Genomic DNA, 20,972 nt, shown 5'->3' with positions numbered 1-20,972 from the left:
CTCTTTCTCTAGCTGTGGGTCATTTGGTAGGGGAGGGATTCTTGGTGGGATGACCCCTTCTGGGTAAATGAGCTTTTTGCTCCAACCTTAGTTATGCATGTGAGACTCTCAGGCCCACTCCTTTAAGCTTAATCCTCTAAATTCTTTGTCTTGTAGGAAGATGACGATTCAGAGACTGAAAAACCTGAGGCTGATGACCCAAAGGTATTTGGTGTTGGCTGTGGCGGGGTGGCTGGATACGAACAAGGCATTTTAACATCATGGCTCAGTTCATATGTCTTGTCACGATCTGTCCCACTAATAATTAATTGTGTGACCTTGTGGCATTTATAAAGTGCCAGCTTTATAAAGAAAGATCTTTGAGGCAACCTAGGAATGAATAAGTCCTGAGGCAGAGTAGATTTCCAGGCTTGCAGATTGTGCCGTACTCTGGACTAGAAAGCAAGAGGCCTGAGTCTCACAACTCACACTGTCTCCCAAGTGCTTTGTGGAAATCAGGAAGGCATGAGGGTTGCCATGTGTACTTGGGATTCTCTTAGGCTTCTAGAAGGGAAAAAGATCTCCAAGAGGCTCAGACCAATATGAGACCTCACCCCAACTGCTGGGGATGTTGATCCCAATCCTCATTTTCCTAGGGATGTACAACTTTCACTCTTGGGCAAGCTGTGTTTAATGGTCAGGAAGACATATTTATTTTCATGAAGCCATTTCTTCTCATAGGTCCATCCCAGTAGCAGCTGAGAGTAATTAGCAGTGATTCCTGTCAAGTTTCTTAGTGGTCCAGTAGTGATGAAGGTTAAGACCCCTTGTTCAGGTTAAACTGCTGTGTTATTCACTGGGCATTGGACATGTGTCTTTTGAGGAGTCTTTCTTTATGGGACATTTTTTTTTTAAACCCCTAAAGAGAAAAACTAATTCCATTACTCTGGGCCTGGGGAATAGGGATCAAATTTTGCACTTAAAAACTGCTTTGAGGGCTGGGGATGTGGCTCAAGCGGTAACACGCTTGCCTGGCATGTGTGGGGCACTGGGTTTGATCCTTGGCACCACATAAAAATAAAATGAAGATGTTGTGTCCACTGAAAACTGAAAAATAAATATTAAAAAATTCTCTCTCCTCTTTCTCTCTTAAAAAAAAAAAAAAAAAAAAAAACTGCTTTGAAGCCAGTCCTACTGGTGAATACCTGTAATCCCAGCTATCTAGGAGGCTTAGGCTGGAGAATTACAAGATTGAAGTCAGCCTGGGCAATTTATTGAGACCCTGTCGCAAAATAAAAAATCAGAAGGGTTGAGGGTGAGGACTAGTTATGTGGCTCAGCAGTAAAGTCCTTGAATAGTGTGTGCAAGGCCCTGGGTTCAATCCCCAGTACTACCAAAACAAAACAAAACAAATGAAAAATCAAAAAACAACATACTTTGAGCTGGGCATGGTAGCTCATGCCTGTGTCCCAGCAACTCGGGAGGCTAAGGTGGAAGATCATAAGTTCAAAGCTAGCCTCAGCAACTTAGCAAGACTCTGTCTCAAAATAAAACATTGGGGATGTGGCTCAGTGGTTATGTAACCATGGGTTCCATCCTTGGTACCCCCGAAACAAAAAATACCTACTTTGAAACCAGGTGAAGCCTTCAAGATGACTTAGTAGAATTTAGGAAAACTGTCCAGTGACAATCTAAATAGTAGTCCTTCAGTGTCCGTGGTGATTAGTTCCAGAACATCCCACCTCCACCCCATGTGAATATCAAAATCTGCGGATGCTTACAACCCTTATCTAAATTGTGTAGTGTTTACATACAACCTGTGGATGTCCTCCTCCATGGATTTTCTAGGTTACTTAAAATATCTAGTACAGTGTAAATGCTGTGAAAATAAATGTTACACTGTATTATTTAGGGAAATATTTAGTACATACGAGATTTTTTTTTCAATTTTTTTTTTTTTTTTGTAACTTGTAGATGAACATAGTTCCTTTGTTTTGTTTATTTTTATGTGGCGCTGAGGATGGAACCCAGTGCCTCACACATTCAAGGCAAGTGCTCTACCACTGAGCCACACCCTAGCCCACATAAGCGATCCCCCCCCCCCAAATATTCTGGATCCATGGTTGAATATCCAGATAATGAAACCCACAGGTATGGAGAACAACAGTATTATCTGAAAATATAATGTGAGCTGTTCCATACTTGGACTGATTCTGTGATTGGATACAACTCTTTGCAGCTATAGAAGTAAATTTATGAAAGGCTATAAATGATTCACATAAAAACTTTTTTTTTTTTTTTCTGGGGATTGAACCCAGGGGCACTGAGCCTGAGCCACATCTTCAGCCTATTATTTTATGTTTTATTTTGAGTCAGGGTCTTGCTAACTTGCGTAGAGCTGAGCCTCTTGAGTTGCTGGGATTACAGGAGTGCACCACGTTCCTGGCAAAAACACATTTTACCAAGAAAATAACTTTTGCACTAGGAATGTGGCTTAGTGGTAGAGCATTTTCCTAGCATGCACAAGGCCCAGGGTTCACTCTCCAGCATTACAAAAAAAGAAAAAGAAAAGTAAGTTTTGGCATTAGCATGCAAGAGAAAGAAAATATGGACCCTAAAAATTAGGTGCAAAGTATTTTCTGCACAGAGTGAAGAACCCAGGCCTGGGCATTCCAGCAGGAAGGCATAAGATAGACCTGTGGCCTAGTTCAAAGATGGCCCCACACTGCTCAGCTTGCAGAAAGAAAACAGTCAGTAGTAGTAGTGTGAGTATTATTCTGTTGTTGGATTTGGGTGTAAATTTGAGCCTGTGTGTACAACAATCTTGTGTACAACAATCTGGTGGAGCCATCAGGTGTTGGGCTTGAATTGTGGAGGGAAAAGAGGATTTACCAGACTGGAGCTTTATGTGTGCAGTTGCAGCCTGTGCTCAAAGCTGGAAGGCCATCTGGGAAAGTTGACTTAAGAATGGGGTACATGCACTTAACCATCACCCCTTGTAGAGTGCTGTGGTCCCTGAGGTAAATCCTCAGGGAAGAATGTATCTTTATCAGAGAGGGCAGATCATGAAAAATAAAATAGACTTTCCCGCTGTCTAGGAGCAGTTAATAAAGAAATGGGGGTGGGGGTGAACTCCATAAAAAGGCACACTCAGGGAGATTGTAAATGTGCTTTTGTGCTCAGCCTTCTCTTTCTCAGTTCCGAATTGGGATTAGAAAGTCCTATCATTTCTACTTGGCCCTTGACTGAGGTGCTTTACTGTACCTCATTCAGTCACTTGAATTTCAAGTCTTCCTATGAAAATAAAAAGTTTTTGTGGAATAATTTCTATTTCTGTTGGGCAGACCTCAGGAATCAGAACACAAAATCCAGTCCTAAGGTTACTTGACTAAGTTATTTTAGAGAGTAATGGTGGAGAGTTTATATCGAGCTACCGGATTAGATGTCCTCCAGTCACCAGTATCCTAATGCATCCTAATGACTAGAAACAATCCCTGCCCAGCATGAGCCTGCCATCAAATCTGGCCTGGATGCATCAGACTATCTTCCAGGTAGCAGCCTGTACCTCAAACCCAGAGTTTTTCTGGCACATTCAAATTTTATTTTAATTAATATTTAAAGTTTTTTATTCTAAAACCTTAATTTGAATGTTTTTGCTTTAAGTATATAAAGTTTCTAACAATATAACTTGTTACAGGAGTACATGTTGGAGGTATCTTTTATTTGGTTAGTAAGCAAGTTGCTGTCATAACTGTCTATTCCACTAGATGGCGATCTCTGTTCTGCTTTGGCTTTTCAAGATCCACTTTTTGTTTTTTTATAGCAGTCCTCAAAACATTTTGGTTATTACACAATTAAAAATTGAGGATCCTGGGCTGGGGCTGTAGCCCAGTGGCAGAGCGCTTGCCTAGCTGCATGAGGCCCTGGATTGGATCCTCAGCACCACATAAAAATTTAAAAAACAAAAACAAAATAAAGGCATTCTGTCCATCTACAACTACAAAAATTTTTTTTTTTTTTTTAAATTGAGGATCTTGTAATTGGGGTATAGTTCAGTGGTAAGGTGCTATGTTTAGCATGCATGAGGTCTTGGGTTTGATCCCAGTACCCGGGGAAAAGAAATTTAGGATCCAAAAAAAACTTGTGTTTATTTAAATTTTATCTATTGGTATTTATTATAAACTGGGAGCCAGCCTGAAATCCCAGCTACTCAGGAAATTAAAGCAGGAGAATTGTAAGTTCAAGGCCAACCTCAGCAACTTAGGAGACCCTGTCTCAAAATAAAAAGGGCTGAGAATGTAGCTCAGTGGTAGAGTAACCTTAGCTTCAGTCCTCAGTCCTTGAGGGGGAAAAAATGATTAAAAGTGAGAAAAGTTGAAATTATATGTAATTTTAACAAAATTCAGCTCATTACAAATTAACACAAATAACACTTTTGTGAAAAACAGTATTTCTGAAACAAAGTGTGTTAATAGAAGACAGCTGGATTCTCATAACTGCTTTTGAATTTAGTTTGTTGTTGTGTGTTCAAAGTATTTGAAGAGAATCTGGCTTTATACAATAGGTAGTTGAAAAGAGAAGTATTTTAATAGTCCTTAAGATAATTATGGATATTATTCTTTGATACTTTATCAAAACTCAATCTGTGGTTTCTTTGCTACCGAACTACATACCCAATTTTTTTTTTTTCTTTCTTTCTTTTGAGATAGTCTTTCTTGCTGAAGCTGACCTTGAACTTGCAAACCTATTTCTGAGTTTCTGGGATTATAGGTGTGTGCCCAGCTTCAGATTTGTCTTACACTTTCGATGGGTCTTTTACCCTTGCATGATCTTATATTATCAGTCACTGGTGATTTATAAAGATGTTGGTTTATTGTGTATACAGATCTCATGTTGACACATTTTGTTCTATAATATAAAAAAAAAAAAATCACGTTTGTTAGTAACATCATTGATCTTATCAGACAAGCTGTTAAGTAACAGAAATCTACCAAATATACAATGGGGAGTATGTTTTCCAAGATTCTAACATTTTTTCCTTGAAAGCCTAAGTTGCATTGTACTATCAGAGTTTTCCTGGAAGTGACATGCTTCATTTTTTTCAGAAAATGCCTGGCAGATACCCAAGATCGTATAACCAATTTGTCTGTGGTCATTCTTTAAAGTAGAAATGGTGTTCTCTGTGGAAAATGACTAGCTCAGCTTGGAACTCAGGCATTCACCATATGTGCTTTCCATTGAGCAGCCATCGTACTTTGGCATGCAACAAAAAGTTTCATGCATTCCCCCCAGTTCATCATACACCGTATTAAAGAGATTGTACATTTTTTCCAAAGATCAGGATTTAATAATTAAATATATTTAAAAATAACTAATCATTTTTACTACTTTGCCAGAGTAGTGTTCTTACATGAAAATGGTTTTACTTTTTCTCTTTTTAATAAACTGAGTTTACAGTAACTACAGCTACAGTTTGGTGCCGCTACCGTTATTTGTCCAGCAGCTTATATGCCATTGCTTCTGCAAATGGCAACACAGTGAAAAATAACATACTGTTATGAGAATAATTTAGACTTTGCAGACCCCTTGGATCTGCAGACCAACTTCAAGAATCACTATTCTTTCAAAACAGAAATTATGAATTAGTATATTAAATGGTTGTGTCATAACTTCTATTTTTCTGCAAAAGTTTATTATTCCCCTTTTAGGATCTTGCTCATTGTGGGCATTAGAGTATCCAGAGTAAGAAAATTCAGCCCACCATGGTGGGGAGAAATTAAATTTCTGGAATTAGACCCAGGTTTGAATTCCATCTCTCCCTTAACCTTAGTCTCTTTAACCTACTATCTCTTTAACACTCTTGTCTGGAAAATAGGCATCATAATAAAATCACCTCATTTATTTTATGAGGATTGAGTAAGTAAAAGTATAATACGTGGCTTAATAATGTCAGTTATATCTGTGTTCAGTAGCACTAGTAGCAAGGAACACAGCTGCCAGAACTTCTGCTTGCTTCTGAGGCTTGACTAATCTCAGAATTTTAGAGTAGTAATCTTCATGCTTTAAACTACACTATGCTCCGAGAAGAGCAATCATAAAGGTGAAGGGAACCAGGCACCTGTGATCCCAATGACTGGGAATGCTGAGGCAGGAGAATCATAAGTTCAAGGCCAGCCTTGACAACTTAGCAAAACCTTTCTCAAAATAAAAAATTAAAAGAACTGGGAATGTAACTCAATGGTAAAACACTCCTGAGTTCCATCCCCAGTACCAAAAAAAAAAAAAAGTATCACCAAGACTGGGACTGAGGTTGTAACTAAGCAGTAGCATGCCCAAGGTCCTGGGTTTAATCTCTGGCATGGGGGGATACCAAGAGTGGAAATTGCTTTTTTTTTTTTTTTTTTTTTTAAATCACTGATGTTAAGGATTATCTATTGGAAGTTTGAATAAGAGATGGTAACTCTGGACCCAGCTATACAGGGAGTCTTCAGTCCTGTCCATCACCCAGGGGTGGCACTAATGAGGTTCTGTGGGTGCTGTGTTTGTCCCAAACCAGAGAAGAGGTCAGGGGAATCAGCTGAGCATCCCATAGGAAACAGAACATTTTTGGTGTTTCTGTTGCATTCTTTTTCTGCTAACTTAGGTTTCTGATCTTACCTCCTCAGTGAGCATCCTGACCCTTGTATAACCCATACTCAACAGAAGGTGGCACTGCTGTCTTAGAAAAACACCAGATTAGCAGTGGCTTTCCTCTATGAGGTCCTAACTTCATGGAAGGGACACCTGGTGGCTCAAGCATTTTCCTCTGTCTGATTACCTTGGTATGTGAGCGTCCCCCTTTGCACTCTTCACTGTCCAGGTTTTCCCTCAGTTACCCTGGAATGTTTTCCGATGTTTATTTTTTTCCTCCACTCCTACAGTTCCTGTGGATGGAGGTATTTCCACTCACTGTCCTTGACACACCCTTCCTTTGAAAACAAAGATTGATGACCTGGAGCAAGAAAGATGGAGCAGCCTGTTGCCAGCTGCCTGGGAGGGACTGAGAATGTTGCCTCCCTGAGGTCTCGTAGTCTAGGCTGTGGCCTAGGAAAAGGATACTCATGGCCCAAGAGTAAGCATCTGTAAAAACAAAAGAGTGTCTTTGGGTCATGGAAGTGACATCACGTGGGAGGCATGTTCTGGCATTTTTTGAAAAGATGTGTATGACCCCAGTTAAAGTTTTTTTAAAACAAACACATTTTTAATATTCTTCTCCTTTTTTTGGCGAGGGGGTACTAGGGATTAAACTTGGGGCAATAAGCCACATCCCCAACCCTGTTTCAGATTTTATTTAAAGACAGGGTCTCACTGAGTTGCTTAGTGCCTTGCTTTTGCTGAGTCTGGCTTGGAATTTGTGATCTTTCTGCCTCAGCCTCTACAGGCATGTGCCACTGCGCCTAGCCTGCATTTTTAAGATTATTAGAGACTACTAGGCGCAGTGGCACATGCCTGTAATCTCAGTGACTTGGGAGACTAAGGTAGGAGGGTCACAGTTCAAGGTCAACTTTATCAACTTAATGAGACCTGTATCAAAATGAAAAAATAATAAGGTCTGGGGATGTAGCTCAGTGTTAGAGCAAGCACCTCTAGTTCAATCCACAAGTACCGCAAAAAAATAAAATAAAAAATAAAGATTCTTAGAGCCTGAGAGTAGTGCCAAAATTGAAGTTCACAGGTTCAAGCTAGGCTAGTGGCTTTCTATCAGAAGCCCTGGGTGGTACCCTGGTTTGGCTTCCCTCCAGCTGTGGAAGCACAGGTACATACCTACACTCCATTCACTTTATGGGTAAAGTCAGCCATGGCAGTGATGCAGGCGAACATATGTGAAATTGCTTCTCATGGGATGAAATGCAATTGTGAGTCTTGCTCAGCCTTGGCAGTGTAGCTGGGTCTCATTAAACATCCTCACTCCATAGGCAGAAGTTGCCATATCTTCCCAGGTTACCACCCATGGGATCTCAGTAGTTTTTTAGAATTGCAGGCCACAGAAATTCCTAATGGTTCTCCTCGTTCTGAAATTGGCTCCATATACTTAAGTACTACTATCCTCACAATTCAGTCATTACTGCTTTCAAAAGTAATACATATAAATTTGTATAGTTTCTAGTGATGCTATTTACTGTGAAATTTTTAAATACCCTATGACACCTTTGTAAGTTTGTCATGGTACCTTGGTATAGTTCCCTGGGTGGGTGGGTGTGTGATATAAGTCCTCATGTGCCCTCCCCTGGAGCTTCAGCTTAGCTATTTTTTGGGTATGCTTGCTTTTTTTTTTTTTTTTTTTTTTAAGTTATAGGTGGATACAATATCTTTATTTTATTTTTATGTGGTGCTGAGGATTGAACCCAGTGCCTCATGCACGCTAGGCAAGCGCTCTACCTCTGAGCCATAATCCCAGCTTTTTAAAAAAATTTTATTTTTTAGTTGTAGTTGGACACAATACCTTTATTTATCTATTTTTATGTGGTGCTGAGGATCAAATCCAGGGCCTCGAACATGCTAGGGGGGAGCTGTACCATTGAGCCACAAGCACAGCCCTAGTGTTTGCTTTTTTGTTCCCAGTGGTTGTTCATACCCAACCTGAAGGTCAGGTTTTTCAGTAACTGCTTATAATTATTATTATTAGTAGTAGTAGTAGTAGCATTAGTATTAGCACTAATATTATTATTTAGTTGTAGATGACCTGATACCTTTATATTTACCTTTATGTGGTGCTAAGGATTGAACCTTGTGCCTCACCCATGCTAGATGGGTGCTCTACCAGTGAGCCACTGCCCCAACCCAGTTACTGCATATTATTGATTCAGAGTCTGGACAACAGATTTGTATTGAGCCAATCTGACTCAATAATTTCCTCATGTTCTCCTTTCCAAATCCTCCTCATTATTGATCTTTTAAAGAATCAAAGACCTGGAAACTGAAAACTGCCTAAGGAGCTTATTTTGAAAGAACTTGTTGGCCACTGATTTTAGGAAGAAGTTTCAGGAGCCTGTCAGCAGTTGCCCATGGACAGTACTAAAGGTTGAAATCTTACATTCTCTTTATTGACTGTGAAGAGACTGTGGAACAAGTGCCATTTTCCACGGAGGAAGAGGTTGGCTCTAGGTGTGCTTGCTATACCTCTGGCACTCTGAAGTCCAAAAGGAAGATGCTAAAGCTGTTTATAAACAAATAGTGTGGGTGTCTGGTCATCATAACATTGAAGGATATTTAAGAGAGCAAGTAGCTGGGCTGAGGCAAGAGGATCATGAGTTTGAGGCCAGCCTCAATAACTTAGTAAGCCTCTGTCTCAAAATAAAAAATGAAAAGGGCTGGGGATATAGCTCAGTGGTAAAGCACTTGCCTGGCATATGCAAGGCCCTGGGTTTAATACCCAGTACCTAAAAAAAAAAAAAAAAGATTATGTAGGTTGCGATGGAGTAGGAACCATGAGTTTTCCCCTGCCCCCCACCTTTGGTATTGGGAATTGAACCCAAGGATGCTTTACCACTAAGTTGCATCCCCAGTCCTTTTTATTTTGAGACAAGGTCTCGCCAAGTTGCTGGGCTCAAACTTCTGATCCTCCTTCCAAAGCCTCCCAAGTCCCTGGTTACAGGCTTGTGCCATTATGCCTGGCACAATCATAAGTCCTTTAGCAAAATAGAAAACAGATAATTTTTGTGTCTTTGGTGCGCTTCTGGACAACCCTGAGGGTTAAGAACTACCTTTCAGGGTATGAGAGTAAAAGTTATCTCTTAAGGCTTATATTTGGACTTTTTTTTTTCCTTTTTTTTTTTTTTTTTTTTTTTTTAACAATACTGAGGATTAAATCCAGGGGAGCTTAGCACTGAGCTGCATTCCAGCTCTTGTTAATTTTTATTTGAGACAAGGTCTTTTTTTTTTTTTTTTTTTTTTTTTAAGAGAGAGAGAATTTTTTTAATATTTATTTTTTAGTTTTTGGTGGACACAACATCTTTATTTTATTTTTATGTGGTGCTGAGGATCGAACCCAGCGCCCCATGCATGCCAGGCAAGCGCTTTACCATCCCCAGCCCCTGAGACAAGGTCTTGCGAAGTTCCCTAGGCTGACCTTGAACTTAGAATCCTCCTGCCGCTACCTCCCAAGTCTCTGGGATTACAGGTTGGGATACTGTATCTAGCTGGACTTTTTCTTTTGAGAAGAACAAAATTATATATGGTGATTCTATTAGAGTTTTGTTTTTATAATTGAGTATTTTGTAAAAGAAAAATTCATCTAATCTCATAACAGTAATAATACTCCCATTTCCTTTTTTTTTTTTTGGTTTGCCTATAATATGCATATGTAGATATACATCCAGTTTTGTTTCCTGTTCTCTGGTTCCAATGTTGCTATGTCAGTAATTTTAATAGTAGCATAACATAAATGAAAAACTAAAAACTACAAACACTTAAGAATCTATGAGGCCCTGGGTTCAATCTCCAGCACTGCAAAAAAAAAAAAAAAAAATGTATGTAAGTTATATGTCAATTAAGGCTGCTATAAGAAAAATATTTTTTTAATTGTCTAAGTATTTTAAATCAGGGATGATTTTAAAAAAGAAAAAGTCTGGCCAGGTGCAGTGGTGCACGCCTGCAATCCCAGCAGCTGGAGAGGCTGAAACAGGAGGATGGAGAGTTCAAAGCCAGCCTCAGCGAAAGTGAGGCTCTAAGCAATTCAGTGAGACCCTGTTTCTAAATAAAATATAAATAGGGCTGGGGATGTAGCTCAAAGGTCAAGGGCCCCTTAGTTCAATCCCCGATACCGGAAAAAAAAAAAGAAGAAAAAGTCTGTCGAGATCCACCAAGTTTAGTTCTCACAGTGATGTTAGCATCAGCACCACACTCTTTCACATCAGTTGCCTCATATTCATGTTTGCTTCAGCTATGTAGATTAAATCCAGAATTAGTACATTATTGTAGCCAAACCTGAATATATTGCTATAGTTGTTACAGAGTCAGATGCTGTGCCTGCAGTTTCTCTCTAGTGAGATTCTCTTTTTTTTTTTTTTTTTTTAGAGAATTCTCTTTTTTTTTTTTTTTAATTTTAATATTTATTTATTGGCGGACACAACATCTTTGTTTGTATGTGGTGCTGAGGATCGAACCCGGGCCGCACACATGCCAGGCGAGCGCGCTACCGCTTGAGCCACATCCGCAGCCCCTCTAGTGAGATTCTCTATTGAACTAGAAACCTGCTGTGTTCTCTAAGCGGTCAGGTCAGAGGAAATAACTCATCTTTGGGAGTTCCAGCTATCACTGAGAGTCCACATGTTCACCCAAGAAGAAAAAAGAGCTTAAGTCGTGTTCAAGATTTGATGGCTTTTCTTCCATGAGCTCCCAGGAAGTCTGTAGGCTGAGGACAGAAGTCAGTAGGCAGCACCCACTGTTTGTGTCTAAGTCTTAAGCACCAGCCCTTCCTTTGGAGTCCACTCAGGCATTACTCACTGGGGCATCATAGATTCAGGAGTGGCTTCCCCTGATCATCATCATAGCTGTAAGGCAGTGAATCTGGCCGTCTTCCTCTTAAGTCCAGGGTTTATCACCTGCTCCGCTCTGCTGCCTACTAGAGAGTCATTCCTCCTTGCTGTTTTATGTTGGCTCCCGCAGTGGTATATCCAGAGACTTCATAGAAACAGTTTTAAGTTGGGAATCCATATAACTAGACTTTGGAGTCAGAAAGACTTGGGTACTTTATTTTGGATTTCAACATTGCCATTTGCTAGGCAACCTCCTTCATCATACATTGCCTTAGTTCACTCATCTGCAGAATGAGATAATACTGTCTGCCTTGTGGGGTGGTTGTGAGAATTGAGTAATAAACATTAGCTTTCAGTGAGTTCTGTGTTTATGGTATGGGAGGAAAACTATAGGAGAGGGAGAAGGTATACTGACCCCTCAACTTAGTTTTAGTGTTCCACCTACCCCCTTGTTCTGTCTCCCATTCTCCATGATCCTTTGAGTGCTGAATAGAGAAAAAAGTTCCCTGGTCACCTAGGACATTTCTGAGAAGGAAGTGGCCCTTGACTATTGCTGTTTTGTGAATCACCTATTCTTCTCATTGGAAATTATAATGTGACCTTTGAACTATTGAGAATACCCACGCCTGGGCTGGGGATGTGGCTCAAGTGGTAGCACGCTTGCCTGGTATGTGTGCAGCCCGGTTTTGATCCTCAGCACCACATACAAACAAAGATGTTGTGTTTTTATATATATATATATATATATATTAAAAAAAATTCTCTCTCTCTCTCTCTTTAAAAAACAAAACAGAGAATACCCACGCCTGCCTAGCATCTGGCACTTTTGTGAACTCAGCATGATGAATGGCCTTCTTTAGAGTTGTCCTCAACAATGCTATGGCTGCCTTTGAAGAAATGGGAGGCATGGCCTTTCTAGAAGCTCCTGGGAATAGGCATGCTCAGAAAGACCCATTCCAGGCTGGGATCTAGGGATCTGCTGGGTGATAACCTGCTCTGAGCAGCAGAAATAAGGCCCGACAGGACAGGCTTTAGAAGTCACTTTCCGGAGTGAAAGAATGACCACTGTTCTCTTTCTCACTCCTTCTTGGCTCTACCACACTTCCAGAGGGGCCTTGTTGACTGTACTGGCTCCAAGAAAACAGAAGCCCCACCTTGCCTGCTCCTCCATGGCTCTGCAGCCAGAAGGAGCCATAACATGCCCAGTCCGCCTTCCCATGGCCGTGCAAGCCCCAACATACCTCCTTCCCCTCAGGACCAGATGCCGTGGATTGCTAACTGAGGTGTGGCCGAGCCCCTCCCTCCCCAGCTGGGACTCATCTTTTTTAAATTATATGATGCAGAAAAACTGCCTTTCCTTAGGGATCCAGCACTTTCCCACCTTCTGTGTTTTAATCTATGTCTCTTGAAATCCTACTCCATGCATGATTTCTGAGTTTGGTGGGGTTTGTTCTTCTGTTTTCCTAACTTTGGAGTTCGATCACTTTTTTCCCAGCATGCTTTAAGCACTGGCATTCCTTCTGGCCCTCTGGATGATGAATCCCCTTCCTGCCCATAAGTGGATGACTACCAGTTGGCAGTTCCCCCTCCTGGCTTTCAGGATATTAACCTAACACCTCAGGGTGATTCTAATCTCTCAGAAGGAATAATGCAATTTGGTGGCCATGTAGAGTTGAGTCTTAAAATCTTCACTTTGCTATTCTCAGCCTCAGAGCTGTCTCTTTTGTCCTTGTCTGGCTCCGACCGCCCCCACACCAAAAAATATAGGCTTAAAGCCTGGAGACTGTCCTTTAGGAAGCCATGAAGGAAAAGTGTGGCCTGGCCCCTCCACTGAAGGTTTGACTACTCAAATCTTTGGTGTGAGGCAATCTCTGTCCCCCAACACAGCCCACTCCTGGCACTCGTAGGACCAGAAAGAGTGGAATGGAACAGCCCTCTCTTACCATCCTCTATAGCTTTCAAGAGACTAAAAATCCTCACATGCATGTCTCTTCTGTGCTATTGCCTACATTTCAAGTCTCAAATTCATATTTTGCTTTTGTGATAAATTTGTTGCCCTGCTACTTACAAAAGATAATAAAAATCCTCAAGTGTCTTAAATCAAGTGTAAATGACTGTTGGAATGGTCAAATAACAAAAATCTCCCCTTTGGGTTGTGGCTCAGTGGTAGAGCACTTGCCTAGCATGCCTGAGGCACTGGGTTCAATCCCAGCACCACATAAAAATAAACAAAATAAAGGTATTGTGTCCAGCTACAACTAAATATATATATTTTTTAAAAAAAATCTTTTTGGAAATGGCTCCTGGTCCAGCTTTTGCTTTTAGGTTGAAGTCTGGTCGATGCAGCGTGTTTCATGTGGCCAAACGTTGACAGCCATACTGAGCCACAGCTTTGTTTTAACCAAATTTTTCAAATAGAAAAAGAGGCCTTTTTTTTTTTCTCCTTCCTGTCTTTTCCTTAATCTACAAGGAGGCCAGTTCTAGAGCTGGCTTAAGTTGTCTTGGCAGTCTTCTGTTTAACCCTTCCTGGAGAAACATTCTCTGGCTCTGGTTGGGGGGCTGAGCCTTCCTGTCAGTAAGCTCTCTGGGAGTAAAGGTAATTCCAGAGCATCCAAAGCAGCCCCACCAGCTTCCGCCCATTTTTCTGATAAGTGCTGTGTTTCCATCCCTAGACAGGCAATGTGCCATGGCAGTGGCCCAATCCTAACCCACAGGATGCAACTGAAGGAAATGTGCTGGTGATGGGCTTTCTCCAGGGCTCTCCAGCCTGTGATGGCTGGCATCTGGATTACAGGGGGGAATGTACGCATGCAACCTTGGTTCTGTGACTTGACTGAGCTTGGGGGTTGCAGACAGGGCTCCCTCCCTCCACCCACCTACCCACCCACACCCTCATGACTGTCAAACCAGCATCATTTATTCTGGAGATTGGAGTTATTTTGACAGAAGTAATCTAGAATTGCTGCTTTTTTGGTTACCTGAAGTGACTCACATCTACTCAGAAAACCTTGTTTCAACTATCACTTTGATGCCCGCAAGAGGGTTTCCTGGGCATGCATACTGGTCTTTCTGAAACAGCAATACTGTCTTGATAGTTCAGAGATGGTTTCCTGGGCTGTTCTGAATATTAGATAAGACCATAATTGAAGAGTTTAGTATAATACCTAATGCTGTTTCCCTAGATTGGTATGTATTTTATCACTAGTGCTTTGCCTATTGCCTGAGACACAATAAATTATTTGTTAAATAAATAAGTGAACTAACTATACTGTAATTCTGTGTTTTTTATTGTTGTCTTCTGGATTTTGTGTTTTGTCTTGACATATGGTCTCACTGTATTGCTCGAGTTGGTTTCCAACTCCTGGGCTTATGGAGTCCTTTTCTCAGCCTCCTTAGTAGTTGGGCTATAGGTATGTACCACCTCTTAGGAGCATTAGGCCCAATTGTTAGAAAAAAGATACAGGGAGAAGAGTAAAGAATTGGGTTTAAGTGGCTAGGACTGTAGCTCAGTGGTAGAGCGCTTACCTAGCACGTGTAAGGCGCTGGGTTTGATTCTTAGCACCATATAAAAATACATAAATTAAATAAAGGTATTATATCCATCTACAACTAAATTTTTTTTTTAATTGGGTTTAAAATATTTTTTAAGGATGGGATGTAGCTCAGTGGTAGAGCACTTGCCTAGCATGTACAAGGCCCTAGATTCCATCTCTAGAACCACAAAAAAAGGAAAAAATAAATAAAAAAGGTGCCACTCCCAGTTTTCTCTCTGTCTTGGGCCACTCTTATTGCAAATCTAACACCTTTGTTAGCGCCTCTTATGAAGTTTTCTGTGTCTACACATTGAAACTAACTGGAGTTTAACAGGTTTGGAGCCTAGACATTACTGCACTGCATCAAAAGGTTGCCACAAAACCCTGCCCTAGACTGAAGGAAAACTGACAATGGAGAGTGCCTCTGTGTGTGACAGTGTTTGCACATCTACTGTGGGCCAGGTACTGACTATACTAGGCAGTATGCTGGACAGTTTGCGAGCACACACAGTAGAACAGGGTGTCATCCCTGAGTGGATGGAGGCAAAAGAAGCTTCCCTAGACTGAGGTCTGAAGACTGCATAGGGTTTACTAGGCAACAGTGGGCAGGGAGCAAGCATTGCAAAGCCCTGGTGTGGAGAGGGGAGAAGAGGGCCCCAGGATTATGTGAAGATTCATTTAAGTAGATAGTTTGCTCATTAAGTAAGATAGCCTTAGGGCTCTATAACTATGTGGCTGTCACAGAGCTGAGATGATACAGTTTGGTTGGTATTAGTTTACCAGTCTACCTCCCCATATCCCACATTAGATTGCCCAGCTGAAATCCATCACATGCTGTCTCTGGCTCTGGTAGAGGCTTCTCTGTGTGCTGCTCAGAGTGCTTTCTCTGTGCTTAATATTCCCAAACCTGAAAAGAAAACATTGATTGGCAGAATTCAGATGTGAGAGGCTGCCAGTACTGTGATGAGTTTGTTACTGGAGCTTTGTGTGTGTGTTGTGGGACTGGTTCTAGGGAGGGTCTACGAAATATTGCTGGCTGTAAATAAACCTGCTTCAGGATATGCTGAGTAAATCCTCCCAGCTCCAATGGCAGCTCCTCTATCTTCATGAATTTATATTGTTTTTACTTCCTTCCTGTGCCCCAATCAGCTTCATCGGTGACTGGGCTTTCGTATTCTTTGCAGGGAGAACCAAATTCTAGGTTCTGTAATTCCTGAGAATACCAGGGCTCTACTACTGACCTACAGCCATAGCTGGTGTGTTCTCCCAAGTGTCTGTCACAGTTAAACCAAACTGGCAAGTTCTACAGCCTGCTGTAGCCACCTCATGCTCTAGCTATTGGGACTTTGGTCTCAGGTGAAGGCTGGAGTGGTTCTTTCCTCCTCCCTTGTCTTCTCACATGGCTTCTGTTGGAAAGCTGTGGATTTGGGCTTTTGTTTTTCCTTGTGTCTCAATTGGACTTCAACTAGGGAGCTGAAAGGGATTTCTTCTAGGAGCTGCTTGCCTTTCATAGGGCGATGCTTTCTTTCATCTTTCCTATAGACTAGGAGAGTCCCTCTCAACCTTTTCTACCTGAGAGACGTGTGCTGTTGCCTTCTTGTCTCTGGGCTGTGGGTTCCATGCCTCCTGACTGACTCAGACAACTGTCTGGTAAATAGATCTCCAGGCTGAGTTTATTACTTCAACCAACTGGAAGCCAGAGGAACGGATCTGTACAAGTCAAGACAGGTGTCCCCTGTGAGTTTTGAAATGTGCTTTGTGGGAAGGAAAGAGGAACAGTGATTTCTCATTGCTTTTGTTTGTGTCTTCATTACTCCCCTTCCCCTTCCTACCTCTTTAAGGGCATGGCAAGACTCTCCGAATGCAGGTATAATTGAATAATGTGACCCTTTTTTTCTGTCCCTTTAGCTCTGCCACTTAAAATACTAATGTGTGTGTCCTATGACTAGCTTGTGATAGCTGTCATGGGTACTTGAATAGCATCTGGCTTGACAATTAGGAGGATGTTCCTCTGGGTCTTTGTTTTTACTCTGACAGCCTCCCTCCGCTTTCTACCTTTTCTTCCACTGTATGGAGGTCCTTGTGGAATCATGTTGCTACTGTCAGAATAGTGACTGTTTTCATTTAGTGAAACTTGCTTCAATGGATGGGCGTAAGTGGTCCTGAAAGCATCTTGGGATGTTTATCACCATCTTCAGTGATTCCCACTTTCTGCCAAGACTTCCTCAGTGGTGTTTTAAGTCTGGACCCATCTCCATTGAAGTACAGGTGATGCTGTGCCCCTGGTCTTATGCTCAGATATGGAGGGAACCTGATTTGTCAGAGTGGGCACCATAAGAGCCATAAGAACTTGGTTTGTTTTCTCAGAAGCAGCTCTATGCAATGATGTGCCCAGGGCTTAAGCAAGCTCACACCCAGCTTTTTGGTCTCAGGGCAGAAGAATTACCTTCCAAAAACAGGACAGGGTGTGGCCAGCAGGAGGTAGATTCCCACTGTGGATTCTCCAGAACCTTCCAGGTTCCAAGGGTGCCTATAACACCAATGGGCTCCAGAAATCTTAGAAGATCTCCAAAGATCTTACATCCTAGGAGATCTTAGCACCATGTTTCTGGCCCCTTCCTGAAGCCCACTGCCTCATATGGCTTTGAAGATATGCAGGCTCATTTATGCATTTGACTTATGGGATTAAGGCAGGAGAATCTTCTCACATTTGGAATAATGTCCATGGTCCATTGGTCAGCACTTTGTTTGGAAGCACCAAAAGTTGGAGGCCTGTGGAACCAAGTTCCACTGAGGTAGGTCAGGTGAACCTGTGTTTTGGATGTAAAATACGAGTTCTAGCACCTTAGCTGGGTGCTCTCTGGCATACCCCATTCTTGGTCTAACAGAGTAGAAAGCAAGGACTAGATCAGTTCACAAATGGAAACCAACTGCCCAGTTTTTTCTTTTTTTTTTTTTTTTTAAGCTTTTTTAAAAATATTTATTTATTTATTTATTTTAGGTGTAGATGGACACAACACAATGCCTTTATTTTTATGTGGTGCTGAGGATCGAACCCGGGTCCCACCTGCACTAGGCGAGCGCTCTACCGCTGAGCCACAATCCCAGTCCCCCACTGCCCGGTTTACCTTTCTCTTTTAGTTAACATGTGAAATAACTAGAGTCATACAGCAAAATAATATAAGAGGAAAATACACAAATATACTTCCTGTCTGGTTTTTGCCCCATCATTTTCTTCCTCAGATATGACTAAAGAACCTCAGCTAAGCCAGCCAGGCATGTGTGAAATGCAGGATTCATCCCTCATCACCACACACACCTCCTCCCCTCCCATCTTGGGTCACAAAGGTCATAAGAAGCCATGGGGAGGCTCCTGAACTTTTACTGTACTTAGGGAGCCCTTTAAGTGACATTTGCATGTTTGGTGACCAGCTTCCTGTCACTCAGATGGACACTGGATTAGGATTTCAGTGACTATCAACCCTCCTTCCTCAACTCTGCATATTTATCCATAAAAGGAGAGTGGCAGGAAGCAGGGCCTTGGAAAACAGTGAGTTTGGGGCCCTTAGAGTTCACAGGTCAGTCCCCTGTATTGGCTGGGGGAGGTAGGATGTACCCAGATGATGTTTCCTACAATCAGCACCAAGAAGGCTGTCCCCTAGAGGAAAAATGTAAGAAAATTTTACAGTCCAACATTTTGTTACTGACCACTCTTTAATAATGGTTTCTTCAGTTACTTCTACAAAGGGATTGTTGTTGGTCCCCTGAGAGATTGGTGCTCTTTATAAAGCAGCTGATTTATGACTCCAACCTGAACTTGACGTGGCAGTGCTCCAGGCCCGCCTCCCACCTTCCTCTACCCTAGCCCTCTTTCCTCTTTGCCCACCTGATTGGCAGGGGCTGTGTGCCTAGGAGGTGGGTTGCTAAGCAGCCTGGCTTTAACATTGTGCCCTTGCAGTTTGGATGAATAGCTGCAGTGTTTAGAAGAGAGAGAGGATTTTGGTCTGTCTCTTAATCAGGAGGGACTTTTTTGGGGAAGGGGTTAAGCACTTGTAGTCTGGTCTTGGCACATGGCCATAGCTTGGGAGGGAATTTGGTAACCCTCACGGTGCCTTCCCTTCTGAGATGCAGTGTGAATGGAGTCCAGAGCTCTGTGGCGGTTCCCATGTGAAGATCTTATTGCAGAGTTGTCACTGTCTTATCTCCCCCCTCACCAAGAAAGGAAAGGAAATGAGATCCAACAACATTCTGTGAACTCAGCTTTTTCTGTTTTGATCATTAACTTGTAGTGGCACTTGAGATCACTGACCTTACTGGTCAGTAGGAAACAGGTGTGTTCTTGCCATTTTATGTTTGGGGGAATGCCTTCCTCCTGCTGTGTCAGGAACTTGTAATATGGGGCTTAGATTGTCACCTTTGCCTTCTCATCCATTGATTTGTTTTAGATGAAGCATTTACTCTGGTGCAGTGAGGTAAGCAGTTTTCTGATAAGAAGCCTGTGTTGGACTGGGGTCGTGGCTCAGTTGGTAGAGTGGTTGCCTAGCATGTGTGAGGCACTGGGTTCTATTCTCAGCACCACATATAAGTAAGTAAATTAAAAACAACTAAAAAAATTAAAAAATAAAAAGAAGCATTTGTATTTAGGTTTCTACAGGATGAAATGGGAGTAACTGTCGACTTGCATTAAGTATTGAGGAAAAGCTTTTCTTTAGAGAGAATATACAGCCAAAGAATGCTGCCTGGAACTGGGACCTCATTTGGTCCCTTATTAAAGGCGTGCTGTACACATGCTCTTGGGTTCTGTGAGCTGCTCCTTTATCCTTACGTAAAGACTCCTTTTTTGACTTAAGCTAAATATGAAACTCCAGGAGTAACTAATCTCACGTCTCAATCTTGGGAGCGGGATATTATGAAGAAGTACCCCTTCCTTTGTGCCAGCAGTCTCAGTAATATACTCTGCGGCACTGCCTAGGCTCTGGAGGAAGAGGCAGCCAGGATCTTGAGCTCTGCTGCTTCAGGGTACAGGGGGCTTCCTGAGCCCAAGGGAGCAGCAGGCATGTTTCAGATCATACAGGTGGCCCAGGCAGGAATGCTGCTGTGTTGGCTGTCCTCAGCATCAGTTGGAACTGCTCCTTGCTGGAGGCTATGGAAGAAGACTAACACGGCACTCTCGAGTATCCCAGCTGATATAAGGAAGAAGGGGTAGGAGGCTCTGGGATCCCAGAAGCCCCCAAAGCACTGCTCCCCTTCATTTAGTGCCACTGCTGTAATTTTCCCTCTTCTCCTTCCCTAAAAAAATCAGGCATCTCCTGAAGAGAGGGACTGGCTCAGGGGCCTGATCTTACCTCTGTGTGTTATTTCTCTTCTGCAGGATAACACAGAAGTAGAAAAGCGAGATCCCCAAGAACTAGTTGGTAAGTATGCAGGAGAGCTGGGGGCATACTTGTAATCCTTGCCCTGTGAGCAAACCAGCTTCTGGCTATGCCAGCCTCTGCTCCTTTGGGCTTTTCTCAGCTATGAGCATCCTAAGTTGCTAATATATCAGGAGGGGGTTCCAGGTCCCCATCAGCTGGGAGCTTTGTTTCTTCCTCTTGTGCCCTGGGTCCTTTCTTTGCCTTTGTTCTCCTCCTCCCCCTCCACTGGTGTTCATGTTGCTCACAGAGTCAGCATATGGCCTTTGCTGGAATTTTGCTTTGTCCCCAGGCAAGAACATGCCCTGAAACCCATGAGTTTGGGGCCCTTGGTGAGAGACAGAGCCGTTTCTGGAAAATTACGTACCGTCCGCCTCCTTTGCCAATCCCAGCCTCTAATCCCATTAGAAAGTTTCTTAGCTCCTTTAATTTGGCCATGGACATTATTGGATCCAAAAGCCTTACCCAAGGGAATTTTCCAGTGAATCCAGGCCTCTCAGCAGTGTCAACCCTCCCTCTCTATGGCAGCTGTT

The 20,972-nt window shown here is 42.2% G+C and overlaps 1 protein-coding gene across 2 annotated transcripts in view; it reads left to right on the top strand.

The window, feature by feature from the left end:
• Positions 1 to 20,972, top strand: part of Sap30bp (SAP30 binding protein) — a 45,328-nt gene that overhangs the window by 3,857 nt on the left and 20,499 nt on the right. For both annotated transcript variants that reach the window (XR_013092648.2, XM_076869588.2), the window contains exons 3-4: positions 157 to 204; positions 20,400 to 20,442. Coding sequence is in view for 1 of the 2 variants with exons in the window: in XM_076869588.2 (XP_076725703.2) it covers positions 157 to 204; positions 20,400 to 20,442 (91 nt within the window). In the remaining variant the exon portion in view is untranslated. The remainder of the gene's footprint in view (positions 1 to 156; positions 205 to 20,399; positions 20,443 to 20,972) is intronic.

The sequence above is a fragment of the Callospermophilus lateralis genome, chromosome 11 (assembly GCF_048772815.1).
Source record: "Callospermophilus lateralis isolate mCalLat2 chromosome 11, mCalLat2.hap1, whole genome shotgun sequence".
Taxonomy (NCBI): Eukaryota; Metazoa; Chordata; class Mammalia; order Rodentia; family Sciuridae; genus Callospermophilus; species Callospermophilus lateralis.
The sequence above is the reverse complement of the archived record's forward strand: the minus strand, read 5'-3'. Positions and strand labels throughout refer to the sequence as shown.